This window comes from Malaya genurostris, chromosome 3, assembly GCF_030247185.1.
Source record: "Malaya genurostris strain Urasoe2022 chromosome 3, Malgen_1.1, whole genome shotgun sequence".
Lineage (NCBI taxonomy): Eukaryota > Metazoa > Arthropoda > Insecta > Diptera > Culicidae > Malaya > Malaya genurostris.
Genome location: NC_080572.1, coordinates 194,858,559 through 194,875,575, shown reverse-complemented (window position 1 = coordinate 194,875,575; position 17,017 = coordinate 194,858,559). Strand labels below are relative to the sequence as shown.

The 17,017-nt window shown below is 36.7% G+C and overlaps 1 protein-coding gene across 4 annotated transcripts in view; it reads left to right on the top strand.

Annotated features, from left to right (window-relative positions):
• Positions 1-15,764, top strand: part of LOC131435608 (calcium-transporting ATPase sarcoplasmic/endoplasmic reticulum type) — a 112,655-nt gene extending 96,891 nt beyond the window's left edge. For 3 of the 4 annotated variants that reach the window (XM_058603674.1, XM_058603672.1, XM_058603673.1), the window contains exons 10-11: positions 3,518-3,635; positions 14,367-15,764. In XM_058603674.1, the coding sequence (XP_058459657.1) occupies positions 3,518-3,635; positions 14,367-14,395 (147 nt within the window). In that variant the 3' untranslated portion in view covers positions 14,396-15,764. Of the gene's footprint in view, positions 1-3,517; positions 3,636-13,296; positions 14,236-14,366 lie in introns of those variants that run through there. The other variant, XM_058603675.1, reaches the window with a different exon arrangement.
• The last annotated feature ends 1,253 nt before the right edge of the window (positions 15,765-17,017 follow it).

Here is a 17,017-nt window from a genome sequence, read left to right as displayed (position 1 = left end):
AGATAGCAGATCTCAATCTAACTGATAATCTCAATATGTGTAATAAATGTGGGTACTAATTTTCTTCCATCCGAGAAATTGAAGGAAAACATTTTCTAAACTTTTGTTCATTACGTATAAAAATGCGGCTTAGTTTTGTTATTCTGAGTTCGATTCTCAACCACTGACAACAGTTTATCCGGGACTCAACATGATTTCTTGCTAATGGATTGCCAGTCAACGACTGCAGTGACCGATGTTGAGTTTTAAATATCTTATACAAAAAATATGCCTAGAGTAGAGAGAAGGAGGGGAGATTTTTACATTTGGAAATTATGTTCTTTCTTCTATTGACATTTTCAGTGAAAATCGTATACAGTGCAGTATCGATATTCTAGCGAAGCTTCGAGAATTGATAATGACAGAAAACGATACACAATGCTTTTTACCTGTTGGTGCTGGTATCTATAATAACTTTGATTTATAATATTTCAGACTCTTAACAGATTTTCAATATATTGAAGAAAGAATAAGAATTGAAATTTACCTAAATTTTTATGCATATGATACCTTGCTTTCGTCTTGTCGTAGGTAAACAAGTGACGTCGGCATTGATACTCTCTTTTGTTGAGGAGAGAGACGAAAATGCTTTCTATCTCTTCGTTTGACTTGAATGCAATTATTTACAAATGAGGCAGTAAAAAACGACGCTGCGACTGTTGGATTGTATTTTTTCATTGGAAATACGCGACAATTTTAAGCTCGGATCAGAATGGTTGGGTACCCATAGGAGGTTCACAGAAATTGATATAAAAAAGGGTGGTTTGCGTTCGACGAATGATTACAATTGCAAGTAATCATTCAATAAATGTTTTAATAACTATATGTTCGACCAAACAGAAATAAATACGCTCCCCACCGATACATGGTTGTAGAGCAGTCTGTACCCAGTTAAAGAGGTAACTCTAATCTCATTTTACGGCAGTAGACACCAGCCATCAGGGTCGGCTGTCAGACGAAAAATTATTGGCGTAACAAGTTTTGTATGGTTCAGGATTTTCAATAACAAAGGTCGTTTTCGCTTGATGTCAAACCTAACCCAGTTTTGACCCAACAGCTGTCACGTATGGATTTGACAGCAGTTTGGTTTGGGATATTCATTGATACTATAGATATCACTGTAGATAGAGGGGTGCCGAGAAAGTTTACAAGGCTTGCATTCTAGAATTATTCTGTGGTCAAAAATTTGTGTCATCAATCGAAAGTAGAAGGACTTACCTTTCCAAAACTAAATTCGGTATTATAATCGGATTAGTAGAAGTGAGGAAATTTTCGGGAAAAAAAGAATTTTTTACGTGTTAACAGCCGGTAGATTCAGTTAAATTCTGGCGTAGAGCTTCCCGATGACATGCAATTAAGTTGAGATAGTTCAATTTTTTTTATACGTTGGCAAATTGGTAAAAATAACAGATGTACATTTACAAGTCGAGCTGAAATCGAAATGTTCAAGCGAGATTACCGAAAATTTTGATGATCGAATAAATCAGGAATCATTTGTGCAAACTTATTGGATATATCCAGCAGTCATCTGTTTCAGTCTAAATCTCATAAAGGGTGATGTTTTAGCAGTTTGGATTTTCAGTGCTTTGTTTTTGACAGATCACGCGAAAAATTTTACGCAAAAGTCTTGGTTTGAAGGTTTGAAAATGCAGCTTGTTCTTGAAAGTCGTAGGATCTACCCCAGCGTCGTCTTTTTTTGAGCTTTAGAAAAGCCGGAGGAAGATCCACATTTTTATCGCATTTTTGGTTGAATTAATAAGCGTTTTTGGTGCGATGAGCAACCAGAGTCCCGTGGAATTATTGACCCGTACTTCTTCAGCGATGACGCTGAGAACAACGTTACCGTCAATGGTGTTCGTTATCGTGAGATGATTTCCGATGTTTTATTATCTAAAACTAAACGAGCTTAATCTGGTTGACATGTGGTTTTAACAAGACGGTACCACATGCCACACATCACGCGAAACGGTGAACACATTGCGAAATGAATGTGATGAGTAATTCGTCGCTCTTTTGGACCAGCAACCGCTTAGATCGTGCAATTCGACACCATTGGACTATTTTTTTGGGGAGTTCGTCAAATTTCTTGTCGCCCGGGTTGTCGGTTCAATGCATAGGACGCTGGTCTTACAAGCCAATTGTCTTATGTTCGCACCCTGACCTGGAAGTATTCTTAGTGCCAGTAGGATCGTAGTACTAGTTATGCAATGATTCTGTTCGCTGTGAATCGGCAGCGAAGAATGTTGAAACAGAAAGGCCAAATTCCACAAAAGGAATGTAATGCCAAGATTTGCATGTTTCTTGTTTATGCCGATAAACCAGTATCGATCCAGGCTCTAATAGACAATACTACACGTGTTATTGGTTAGATACCAGCCGATATGTTCGATAAAGTTACTCAAATTGGACTTCTCTTCTTTATACTTTTTGCCCATTTTTATGTGCTTTGAAAAATAGAAATCAAACGAACGAAAAATCAAAAATTTTTGATGAAATATGCAATAAAACACACGAAACGGCCTAGTTATAAGGGATGTTCCTTTTTTTCATTTGTCAAAAAGTGTTAGGTTTAGCTCCCATCTCTCCTATATTATGGAAACTCTTTTATTGAGATATTTAAGTCAACCATAAAATGAAGAAATTCAAACAAAAATTATTCTGGATACGCGTCTGATCGAACCCAATCCAAGGAAATCGTTTTTGGTCTGTTGAACTAATCTAGACGCTATGAATGTCGCAGTTCAGAAGGCAACCCGATCAAACGGAACTCCGTACCTGTTCAGGCTTTGTACGGCCGGTGTGATTTTTACCGGAAATTTCAAAAAAAGAAGTTTTCTCGATAGCATCTTGATTTATCTTATGTTTAGATCAGAATTGATTAAAATTGGAGTGATAGCTTTTTTTTTTCGCGATATCCCAATATTTAAAATTTTTGAATACGACATTAATTCATTGCAAAAAGATATATTCAGAATAAGTAATCGATTAGGACAGTTTGGGAACCGCTGGTCTAACATCACTTTTTAATGTATAAACGAGACGAAACTGAAATATTTAGTAGTGTTCAGTTTCTGAGTATACCAAATTACTAAAAAAAACAATAAATAAAATTTACCAGAACATAACGGACAAACAGACCAGAAAAGGCTGACGAGATGCAATCACAAAAGTGAAAATTTGCGAACAAATTAGCACATAGACGGAACTCAAATCCGTAGCTTTTCCTATTCGGGATTTTGTCAAGCGACATAACGAGGCACAATAAAATCACATGCACTATTAGCGTCACTGGGGAGAACAGAGATGGAAGCAGGGATTTTCTTTCTGCAGCCTTTTTTGGTCTGTTCTCTTGTTAGGTACTGGAAACAGACGCCTAGTTTAAGGCGTCTTGAATAAATCACGAATAGAAGGATATTCCACTATTGATTATAGCGAACTACTAATCAACTCATATTTTCTTTTCTTCCATCCTCCACAGTCCGTATTCCAGGTAACCCCGCTGAACGGTGACGAATGGCTTACAGTGATGAAGTTCTCACTGCCGGTAGTACTGCTTGATGAAATTCTCAAGCTCGTCGCCAGAAGGATCAGTGACGGTGAGAGCTATATCAAAACTATGCATTGGCTAGTGTTAGCGTGGGCAGTGTTTTTTGCTTACATTCTTTGGGGTCCGTACTAAAAAAAAAACAAACAAACAACAAACCAACCTTGCAAAAAAAAACAAGAAACTAACAGTCGCGGGCAACAAAAGAAGTTAGGAAAATACAACAACAAAAAATAACATAGGCGATTTAATGAAATTTAAGTTAAAGATAAATTTCGCGCGAAGGCGTAATAAGTTATACAAAAAAATGGGATTTGGTCCATTCGGAGAAACATGAATTGAAATTTCAAATGTGGTTTTTCGACATCGGTGGAAGCAATGTGTGCGATTGGTTTGTTTTCCATCGAGTAAAGAATCTGAAGAAGCACATCTGAAAGCTTCCGAAACGACAACTAGAAATGCAAAGAAGAAGTGCACACTTAGGTGATTCGCGAAGTGCGCGCATGTGTGATCGAGTTAGAACGAATGATTTTAGCGAAATGAACCTAGAAGCTGATAGTAATTCTTAAGTGATTTGTGATTGCAAATGATTGTTAAACGTTTTTTTTATTATTATTTTCATCTCTATTCTTAAGATTCTTCGTTTTTAGTTGCCTAGTTACCTGTTTATATGTCCTACCTCCTCTGTAAGATACATGTACTTCTCCTAAGAAATCGTTTCCATTTTAAATCTCAATCAATAATGGACCCCATCGTGCATCTTTTGTTTTACAATTAACTTCTACTTCTACACACTGCAAAAATCAGCATGTTAACCGCAAATCATTATTATACAACGTTGCTATACAATCGTATATATTTATATACATTTCATCTGAGAAAAAAAACAAACAAAAACGAAAATAATTGTGAATTAGAAATGCAATATTAACAACAATACATTATACACAGTTACAAATACAAATCTGCAGAAAAGATAAACAGGAATATCTCTGATTTGTAATTTTTGAAACTACGACAAAATAACCAAATTTTTACAACACTGTCAAACTGTTCACCTTTACTTATATTAGCATCATCTCCACACTGATGGCATGCACTATTAACCCTCACGCAAAGTAAGAAAGTGTAAAACTATATGACATCGCTAGTGACAGAATCGTTTCGTACTGTAAGAGATAAGCGAGTGGAGTGTGTTTGAGTGGGTTTCTTTTTTTTTTCGAAGAACAATTTACCTTACAAGTAGAGAACGTTAATTTAACTTTGAACACCTGAATGAATGAATTCTGAGTTTATGTTTGACACACCGGAAAGAATAACTTATTTAATTTAACATCATCCCGCTACGTAATCGATTATGGTGAACCCCTAATAACTAATGATTGTTTGTTTGTTTGTTGCTGCAAGTTAGCTGATTTGATCATTTCAAGGTTTCTCATGTTCGTTGGGATGGTAGTTATTCCAGAGATACACACACACAAGGAAGACAGAACTGTGTGCACTAGAAAGCTTATAACTAATTAGGGGGAATTTGCTTGGTCACATCCCAAAGTTGTGCCGGGAACAAAAGCGAACGTGCGAACAATGGCTTCCCGCATAACTTCTAACCCAATTAATTCGATTGAGCACTTAGCTTAGGCTTTCAGAATCTGAGTTTGACTTGATGAGAGCTATTAAATTTAATCAAAATTATCTTCCGCAAATTGGTACATTGTATCAAAGTATGCAAAACAGGAACGAGATGGGCTGAGCAGTAGAAAGAAAAGTTAAAACAATACAATAACAGTAAAAAAAATCTAGCAATATGTACCTATCCCAACGTGTGTCCTATCACAGTCTCCCACAGTTTGTTCATACTGATGGTGTTTTGCACTACCGACTTGAACCATCCTGTTCCATCCGGTTTCTCAAGCATCTAGTGCGAACCGTAATTGACACCGTTGTTTGAAGACTTTGAAGAACCTCACAACCCTGCCCTTTTTTACTACAACATAATATCTTTACACAATTGCAAATCTACCCACACGAAAACTTTTCTCCTTTTCACTGTCTCACGTTTAACGTCCGAATAACAAAAACACTGTAGAATTTTACTCTTGTATGCAGCCACAGAAAATTTTTACACATTCTCTTATGGCTCGAGAGAGAGAGAAAAAGAAAAACTAGTGATTAGCGAACAGTTATTAGAAACCAAGACTAACTAATTTTACTACTTATTATTCAAATATAAACCAAATTTACAAAACAAATCCATTTGTCCGTTTTGAGAAAAAAAACAGCTGCGAAACGATAGACGACTTCACAGCAGCCCGGATCGCCTCTGTTCTAAGGAGTTTGCCTCTGGCCTTGCTGGGCTGGGCTTCCTTGCTACATTTCTTATCTACTGATTCAATGCAAAAGCAAATTTTTTGCCTAGACGAATGTGTGCCTAATGTGGTTGGTTCTTTTAGTTGGATTTGCTACCAAAAAAGAAAAAAAATGGTTGAAGCAAAACCCAGAATCAGGACGAAATTTATTCCATCCAGTAAACTTTTGATTACTGATGCAAAATTGACGCAACATTTGAACTCAACAATCTGCATTGCGTTAAAGTGCAGCAAACGGTTAAAATCTTTGGATGTTGTTTGTGTCACGAAATTTGGGGCTGAGCTTTAAGGAACCCGGAATTAGCGTAATTAGATAATTATTGTATGAAATTTTTTCCCATGATTTCTTCCTTTTTCCTGCGATTCGAAGACATCAAAATGGATTAGATTATGAATAAGAATCAAAAAAAAAAATCAGTTGACGATACAACCTACATATACACTAACAATAGGACTGGTGTAAAACAACAAATCATAGGAATAAATAACCACACCGGAAACTAATCTACTTGAATAGTCGGGAGAGAGAGTCTAAAGAGCGTTAGCAAGCAAGCGAGTTGGAACACAAATCAAATATCCGTTGTAATTGTTATCAATAGCCCCTGCAATTGTTGATAAATGAAAGCAAGCTAGTAATAACAAGGTGAACGAATTTTCGTGGTGACCGAAATCCGTTCAACTATAACCATAATTAAAGTAAAGAAAAAAGAGATATGACTGTGTGAAGTTTGTTCAACAATAGTTTTTTTTACTCCCATTGTTCAGTGAAAAACAAAAACAGGAAAACAGCAGTAGTAAACAAGTACGATTATCATTATTGTAGCTAAAAAAAAACAAAAGACTACAAAAAGTCTAGCTAAGAGAGAAGGTCGGTAGTAAAGACGAAAGAAAAACAAAACTAAAAATGGAAGAAAATATAAATAAAATGCATTTTAAATATATTTAAAACATTAACAAAAAAAAACCTGAGTGATCGTGTGTTTACTATTCATTCACTAACCGTTAACCCCCTAAAGCTTCTCCTTCTCTACCTCAGCCTAGCGAAGACTGCCCTGGCTAACGGCAGGTAGGAACCTGGCGAATGTCCCAGCCTATGACCGCCGGGTGTTGTGTGCGGCGTTTTCTTTCACGAGAGCAATTGACCGCACCATTCACACCCTCAAGTCCCCCATCAACCATTTCGATTTGCATTTTGAGTGCTTGCATACCTGTCACCATCCTCCTCTAACAAGCCCTAGCGGATCTCCAAAGACGACCACCGGAACTATACTTTCTCGTTCGGTGATCCACCAGCCCGGAGTGGATATGCTTTCGTCTGGTAACAGTGCATGGATTGGAGAAGTTCTGTCGACTTTACTCGCACAATCAATTCAAATATGTCATGCATTTCTCCACTGTGTTTGAATATTCATTTGTCGTGCTTCAGTTTTTCTTCTCACCTTATCCCATACTGTTTTAGTAAGTATCATTCCATTGTAAAAATATTGCAGTATTACTATACCTAACGTAATTTTCGAACACATTTAAATTTCAATGTACATAGCGATACTATTTGTGATCAATGCGTAGTTGAAGTTTGATAGACGATTTTTGAATTATTTTCTTTAAGTTACGGTAAAATGCGTGTACAATTCCATGGTATCAGGACTTCAACGAAATGACTGCGAATAATTATATGACTTTTATTCTAGCATTCCCTTTAATGATAGCCCGATTTAACGTTCACGTATTAGGTTCGCAACTAAGTTTGCATTGGTTTTGATGAAGTTGTAACTTTATAGTAAAACATGGCTACCAATGATAATCAGGCAAAGTATTGTCCTTCGCTAGGTAAAACTTTTCCCATCATTCTAACAGAGCTCGAATATATTGACGGTGACGACGTTAGGTCCTCTTATGAGTGGAAAAATAGGACGGTGCTATATCAGGGAAACATGGGCTGTTGAGTAGGACTTCCCATCTGAGCGTTCCAAATAGGTTTGATAATATAAAACCGAACGTTGTCATGCAGTAAAATAACCTTTTAGGCGTGAACCATTTCGCGGTCACTTTTAACTTTTGGTTAAAATCTGACACTTGAGTTATTTTGTGTCGAGTAGTTAAATTTAACTAAAACTGCGGCTCATTTAAAATTTTAACCGATGAGAAGTTATTGGGTTTATTTTGCACTGGAAATAATTTTAACTAAAGAATTGATGTTAGAATTTTCTTCGCAAGATTTTTTTTCAGTGCCGGAAAATAACCATCTATCTGTCAAACAAAACCATGCTTTCGAGCAGTTATTATTGACATAAAAATAACCACTCGAGTGTCAGATTTCAACCAAAAGTTAAAATTAATTGCGAAATGGTTTACAGCCTTGGTGTCACCGTTTTTGGAGAAGTGATCGACTCAATGTAGAATGCCTTTCAGATCAGTTTCAACATTTTAATGTAAATCACACCCGGACCTAGATTCGATAAATGCATGAAACGTTTTTCGCCCCGTGAATATTTAGTCAAACCAACAACGTAAAAACATGACCCGGTCGTCTTCTACTCTCTTTCCTGTTAGGGATGTCGGATTTTTTTGATTACTCGATTATTCAATAATCAAATATAATTTCCAAACTAATAAATTGTCACGGTTATTAATCAATTAGTTGATTATTTATTCGGTTATTACTATTGAATTTTCGAATTATTCGGTTGGTTTACTACCGAATATTAGTTTCAAACTAACCAAATTAATTTCAGTCCGATATCTGGGTATTGTTTACTCGATTATTCGATCGACATTCCGACATCCCTAGTTGCTGTGATAAATTCGCTGTTCATCACCTATCACCACAAATTTCCTTGTATTTTGATAATTCCCAACGCGACTACATGCTAGGAAATGATTTGCCGGTTATTTTCTAATGATTCTAATGATTTTACATTTTAAAAGGCGTCAGATGACAACGGTTAGTGGCACAGTATCAAAGATTATTGGCTCGAACCGCCTCAGCCCAGATAAAAATTCTATCTAGCCTAATTCTCAAAACATTCATCACAATAAATATGCAACCACGTTCTCACACGTTGACAGTCTCACCAGAAGCGGCCTTTACACGAACATTATTTTTGTCATTTTTAATGATGACTAAGTAATGATGTATTACAAATTTGATAGAAATCTCGTCATTACTGCACCATTACACGTTCAAATCACGTGAAATCACGACGCGAAACAATAAAAAGCGGCTCTAACACGTGACAATATTAGTGTTAATCCAAAGTATTGTCAATACCATTACCAATTTAAAGTATTGTCAATACCGCCAATCCAATTGGCTTGGTGTCCGCATTTTGCTAAAAAATATCAAACGTTTTGAGCATTAAATATTGCAGCTGAATATTGAACATTGAAAGAAGAGTTAATTGTACATATTAAACAGTTTCAGTTGGATTAATGAGCAGTTTTGATTTTTTTGACAATATTTTCGTCAATCCGATGAAGTTTACACTACACGATCAAAAGTATTTTCAATACTCCTTGTATTGACAATCATGGCCGCTATAAATTTCTCATGTTTTTCGGTTGGAAACAACGTGCTCCAATCAGGCCCGTGCGCAGGGGGGGGTTTTGGGGGTTTTAACCCCCCCCCCATGAAGAATTTTTTTAAAATCAAGTTTCATAAACAATGGAGTACTTATTATATTAAAGTGCAAATAACTTGACAATTCATATTTTTTGTCAATTTTTTATCAATTTATAAACTGACATAATTTAAACCCCCCCCCCCTTTAATGATTTCTGCACACGAGCCTGTCAGAATTCGTTTTACATTGTCAATATAGTGGATGAGGCGCCTTTTCGCCTTTTGGACACCCCCCTCTTCCCTTGAAACCCCCCCATGGATGATTCCTGCGCACGGGCCTGGCTCCAATTGTTATTTTTTAAAATTTTGACAGCGTTACAAGCACCCTCCCGTGACATTTTAAGTGTTACATAACATTTTGATATCTGTTTCAGCCAGGGATGAAGCAATTCCAATATCTTCGGACAAGGTTGAAACAGTTTTTTTAGGAATGTCTAAATTTCTACGAATGCCCGGGAGAAAATCGTTTCACCGCTTTTCGAAAACTGTCCGCACCTTTTCAAAGAAAGGTCCTATAGATTTACAAGCAAATCAGAAGACCTTGCATTCGAATATATACCAACCCAATAAACCCGAACATCAGACGCATCGTGCTCGAAAGCTTTTGATTGCTTTTCGAGAAAGATCAAAGCTTGCATGGTGCATTGCGAATGATCGTAAGGTTAAAGCCTCGCAATAAAATAAATGTCCGATACTCTTTATTACCCTATCGAGGAAACGTCGGCTCGAAAATGCCTTGTTTGGTATCTCTTCGTTCGTTCGTTCAAGAGTAAAATTTTCTTCAGGTTGACGCGGTTGATGCAAATAGTGCAGAATTGTCCGATGACGGACCGATTGAAGCGCTACGATCGGCCCGATAAGATTTTGGAATGTCATTTCTTTAGTAATCATTAAAAGTGACATTAATAATTCTCGTGTAAGGGCCGCGATGATCGGACCGATGCTGGTCGACAAAATCCACCGGGAACGTTTCTAAAGAACCCAGTGCATTTTGTGGAGCCGCATCAATCTGATCTTTGGACCGATTAAGCACGAATTTATTTCATTCAATTTCAATTTCAATGCAATTTTCAAATAATTCAATTCTACATGTTCTTGAGCAAACATTTTCTAGAAAGGCGACGAAATTTGCACTGAAGTCCTCATTGATTCGGAATTCAGACTGAATTCCACATAGAATTTTGAATGAATGTTTTTCGCTACCACGGTTTTTTATGGTAATGTGAGGTGCAGTGTTCGTAATAATTTAGCAAAAATTTTTATGTAAATCTGTAAAGTAGCATCTCTGTAGTGTACCTGCTAGGTTCTTAGTGTATAGAATCATTGTATGGATAGTATTATGATCCTATTGTCACAAAGAAACTGGTTGTTATCAAAATTGCTTTGACAGAATTGTACCATTTTTTTACGGTTATGACTTGCAAAGTCGCCTTTCCTGTATTTCCCCATGCGATTTGATATTTTATTTTACAAATCTATGTCAAAGTTCGAACAGCCGAGAGCCCGGTTATGATATCGGAAGCTCTAGAACTACTGAATTTTTTGTTCTAATCTGGCTGATAAATTGCATTCACCAAAATTTTCGGTTACTTGAGGGCGATAAACTACCGAAACATTTCAAAAACCGAAAGGAGCGAAATTATCGCTATTAATAAAATAAAAAATCGAACCTCTTAAGCCAAACGAATTAATTGTACAGTATTAGTGTACTAAACATTACAAACCAAAAACAAAAAAACGGAACAATTTTTAACACTAACTGTTGCATACAGGTCGAAAACTCGTGCCTCGACTGAAGCCAAGAATTTCATTACTTGATTGATTTTACAACCTACAGACAGAGATGGCATTTCACCAGAGTTATACACGCTAGAGTCAGATTTTTGCCACACCGAGGATGAAAAAAACAAAGCACCGCACAAAGAGGAAGGCGCACTTCTTCTCAGTGTCGAATAGACAGCATTTGAGTGTGTGCTTGTGGTTAAAGCAGCTGGCGCGAGTGAAACACATTCTCTTCGCATGAATCGCTCACACGCGCTCTCGTCTAAATACACCCAAGTGACCACTGGCGCGTGATTGTGAGCGAACACTTCTGTGAACTTCAATTAAGAGAGAGTAGATCTGGCCTTGCTATGAAAAATTTGCAAGGAAAACCGAAAATTTTACGATAAATTGTTTTATTTTGCTGATTTTGCGTGTCCACGCTTCATCTACGAAAACCATACAGCAGAGTGCTCACCGGCGTGTACACCTCTGTGAAAGTATCTGCATCCTCCTCAGAGAATTTATTAGCTAATGCTCTAGCACTTTGGTGCGATTCAGTGGAAGAGGTAAAAGGAAATAAACAAACGCACTCATGATGCGTGCACACTTACACAGCAGTGGTGTATAAATGTGACAGAGAAGAGCTCTCGTTGAAGTTGTCAGTGCGAGGGGAGAAATTTTGCTTGCTCTTCGTCACACAGAGGAGATAGACATCTCTGCCTACAGATATGAGCACCGTTCAGTTTAGAACTGAAATAAAATAGCTACTATGATAATTTGTCGAATTTCTGTTGTTTTAAAGCTTAGATATCAGCAAATTAATATCTTTAGTTTGCTTATTTCGGTAAAATGCTCGATTGCTGCTAAACACGGTAATTTACAAAAACCGTAGCTTAATTCGAAGCTGAAAATTCGAATTTAATTTCTCTACTTACTTATGTCATTTCCACTTGATGTCAAGTCTGCCCCAGTTTCCACCCTAACTATTGTAGAACCGTTGATTTGAAGCAAAGACATCATATTAACAAGATATCCAGCTCTCACATTTCCCGAACAAATCTTTGGCAACATCCTTTTTTGTGACCATGGCGCCCTCGGGCGAGTTCGCATCGAATCACGTACATAGAAGTAAGGGGAGACAAATGTCAAATTCGTACGCGCCAAAATAGCAGCACTGCGCACCCATACAGTTGACATGACATGTTGAATGAGACGCCGTGCGATGGCGTTGCTGAACTGAAGATTGAGACCGCTCCAAGCTGACAGGGTCTGTTTGAAGTTAGTCCCTAGGTTCAACGCAGGCCCGTACCCAGGATTTCATTTCGGGAGGGGCCCAAAGATAAAAGAATAATGTTTCTGAAGATTGCTTATGTACCTAATTCTCGGCGTGCCTCTTACGGCTGTTTTAACGTACACTTTAAACTTTTCCACTGGAACTGATATTGTATTACATTTCATTACGTTTACTGTCTTGTTATTTCTATAACATATGTCCGAGACATTCCAAATAATTATATGTTTTTGATTTCGGCCAGGGCCCCTCGGACCCTCCCTCCCTCTGGGTACGTGACTGGTTCAACGCAATTGATATGAAACTCGGGTCTGTTCCGAACCGGACTATTTTACCGAGTTCGCACTCGATTAATGCGAACTCAACTCAGTTTCATAAAAGCAACCTGCGTTCGTTGTTACGCTCGGATTGTACTGGAATCGAATGAAACAATTTTCAGACAACTCTTTGAATTAATGAGGTCAAGAAACTATGTATCTTAATCTAAGTAATGATTTTTTAAAAGTAGATAAATGAACATGTTCAAATGAATATGGATATAATGACTTTGTAGAGTAAAATAGATTTATTACAAGATAATGCAGTCCTGATACCAAAAATCTTGCGCCTAGTAGTGATTAGTAAATATTCGCGGATTTCCATTGATTTATAATTACCTTTTTTTCCACAGCCAACCCCGATTTCCACTAAGTCACCATACAAGCTTCCTATTGTTCCATCAAAATATGTTACTCATCACAGCACCCAAAATCCCAAACCACAACAAACACCAACCAAGTTCATCATGCTTCAATCCAACCACCCTGTCCGACGGTGCTGTGCCAGACATTGGGTCAATGAAAGAATGGGCACTTCAAACCTGCGATTATGGCAAGTCATTCGAGGGCCATGTAGACCGTATTTGTTTCCTTTCGGCGAACGACCGATGGAGAGAGAGAAAGAGGAAAAAGAAATGAAACAACGGAATTTACTATGATCGAATCGTACCCGGATCAAATGCCAACATTTTCCTTTGTGTCATCACAATCTCATCAATTCGAACCTGTGTTTGTTCTGTTTATTGTTATCATCATTCGGTACTGTGTTCGCGTCACTGTGAGCTACCATAAAAACAAAAATCACCAACACCTCCCCCCCTGGAAGAACCTACTGATGTGCCACTGAGTACAGAGTGTGATCAACAATAAACCCCAGCCTTTCATCCCTGCTTACCCTTGAAGAGACAGCAATTGATTTATTATCAGCATTTTAGAGTTATATCTAGTGGGTTTAGTAAGTGATATAATTCTAAGAAGCTGATGCACACCAAACAATCAAGTAAAGTAATTTATTCTAGTATATTTAATTCATAGATAGTGAAAAACAACTCATCTCAATCCTTCAACACACATCTTTGTGTTCTTTGCAAGCAACAAACGCTTCTGTGACGTCTCTATGTTTGTTTCGATCTTAATTTCATTTGGATGTACATCTACACCAAAAGTATGCTCCGAAAAGCTTAAATTCAAACCCTCAATCAAAACCCGCTTTTCTAGACCCTGTGGACGTCGCTTGAGACCCCTTTACTTTCATAATAAAAATGTTTTCTCAACCTTCGATGGTTACTGTTTGTATTATGTTTTACTTTAGCGATTAAGTATGCTTCGGTTTTCGTTAGACAAAGACAATAACTAGTACACAACAAACTTAATTATCTGTATTTCTTCCTTTTCCGTAAATTTCTTTCTCTTGCACATATAGCCAACGAAGTTGTTAAGACCTGGGAATAAGCAAGTAAGCTTACTTACTGCTACAACTCGACACTATGAAAAGTTTCTTACAGCATGTTTCAACGTAATAATGCCATAAAATACAGAACGAAACAATAAAAGCAATTAGAAATAATAGAAATATCGTTATTTGTTAAACCTAGGGAAGATCACTGGCATCGACTTCTTCCAATCTTATAGGAAGTATTAAACCAATACGAAGCAGTAGTCGAAATATCTGATTCTTCAGCAATCGTTCAAAATGACAGAAGAGCTTTCATTTCTATTTCTCGTTTTACTTAAGGACAAATTCGAATTATACCAAATAGTGAGCGTGTTCCAAAACATAATAGAGTTTTGCCTAAGATTTCTTATTAATTCACTGAGATCATGAGCGAGGAACGATATGCCGATCCTTTTGGGGTAGAATAGATCATTTCTGAACAGCGAATTTTTACCTTTTTCTAGTGAAAACGAACAATTGAAGACATTTTTCTCATTTATTACTTTTAAGTTTCGATATCGTTCTGTTCGACAGTTTCACAAAAGAATAGTTTTTGTTAGCTTTTCAGTTTTTGTAATTTTCTACTTGCGTTTCACTGTATAGTAATTTCAATTCAGTTAAATTTTTTATTTTATTTCAACATGAGACAACATTGTAAATAAGTTATTAAAATAAAGTGAACAACTTTGAAAAGAGAGACATCATCTTCTTGTTGAGTGGTAGTCATCGGAAATAAACTTAAAAAGTTAGATAATTTACAAAAAAAAACTTAATTTAACAAAAACAGAAAACCATTGTGTGACGTTGACCGCCATCTTTAATTTTATGTCATTTCATCTTTGTTTAAAAAAGTTAAAGTTTCACGAAAAAATAAATAAAAATCGTTAAAACCACCCATATTCTTATCTTCTTGATTGGCAAAGTTTAATCCCATGGTAGTAGACTGGTCGCATACATGCAAATGACTTTTTGATTCGCTCCCATATGTTATATTTACAATGAGATCGTTTAAAACGTTTTGCCTTCTATTCGAGTGATCGGAGGTAAACAAGTTCAGGCTTCAAATCTACTCAGCGAACGGTAGTGGAACTTGTGAAAAATGACAAGCAAAGTTGTATGTTTTCAGTTTACTGCAGTCGAATTGTTTATCCTTGAACACAGACTTTTCATTCACTGCACTACACAGAATAAACTTCAAAGCTAGTGAAAATTGTACAGATATTGTGAATGTTTTGCAAAATCCACTAGCAAGTTCTGCGTCAATTACGTACTCCAATATAGATATCATGTGTTATTACTTAGCTGAATTTCGATGGGACATTTCTAGGATATCTATTCTCGGCGAATGTATATGAAACGATAGAGCAATAAATTACTTGGAAAATATTCCGTGTATTTATTAATTTCGATGACAATCTTTTTGAACCACTTCGTCTCTCTCTAGAATCAGCTGCCAAACATGTTGAAAATTAACAACAGGAATGTAATACCATGACGTTACTTTCTACAGAGTACAGCCGAGATTCGTTAGTTGAATCCTAGGACAGGACCAGACAACTGGCTTCTTTTTCCAGAAAAAATATTTCTCTTCTTATTCATTATTCATTGTGAAAATCTTCTCCCTTTGTAACATGCGATTATTTAGCTTTTGAACGATGACGATACTGACAACACTTTTTCTACCGCCCTGCAGTAATAAAAATTTCAACAACTTGTACTTGCTTATGTCAATTTCAACCAATCACGAGCTGGTCCGAAACTGACTCTCGAGCTGGATTAACAATTGTCAAGTCCTAGGTTGAAACCAGAGCCACCAATAGAGGAAAAGGGAGAATCCCCCCGAACCTGGACCATTTCAGAGGGTTCAAAAATTCGATGATTTAAAATTTTTTTGACGTGAATACGTCTTACCTTACTATGGAGCACTTTTTCAAAATTCGCCTTGTGGAAAAATAGGTAGAACTTAATCGTGAATATCTCGAGATATACTAAACGTAACAACGCAGTTCTTTCTCCATGCCATTAGAAATATAATCCATAACTTATGATTAAATTTCCAACAGTATGAGATAGTTTTTCCTTCTTTTGAGAACAATGAGAAAAACTTATCACACTTGCTTGCTTGAAAGGTAAACCATGCACTAGACGGAACTGAACGTTAGACTGGACTAACTCTTACATTAAAAGAAGTCGTCTGCGTGGTGTAAAGCCTCATTTCGATTGGATTCTGAGCTGAGTTCTACAACTGAATTCAGAACCTAGATTTGGTCCATCTGAATTCTGAACTCAAATTATGGTTTAGAATTTAGTTTCAGAATTAAGTTTCAGAATTTAGTTCCAGAAAACATGTTCTAAAACTAAACTAAGACTCTGGAACTGAATCCTAATTCTAGATTCTGGAATCAGATTTTTGGAACTGGTTTCTTGACATGACAATTCAGTGCCTCAATTTGAATTCAGAGTTCGTATCCAGATTCCGTTTTAGTTCTTTAAGTCAATTTCAGTTAATGAATGTCCAGTATTCAGGTTCGGTTGCAGGAAAATAAATGGAAATAAATAGAACTTAACAATTGTAAACATCGTTTGTTGTATTGTTTTTTCTCTCGTTATTTGTTGTATTATTTTCTTTCATTCATTCG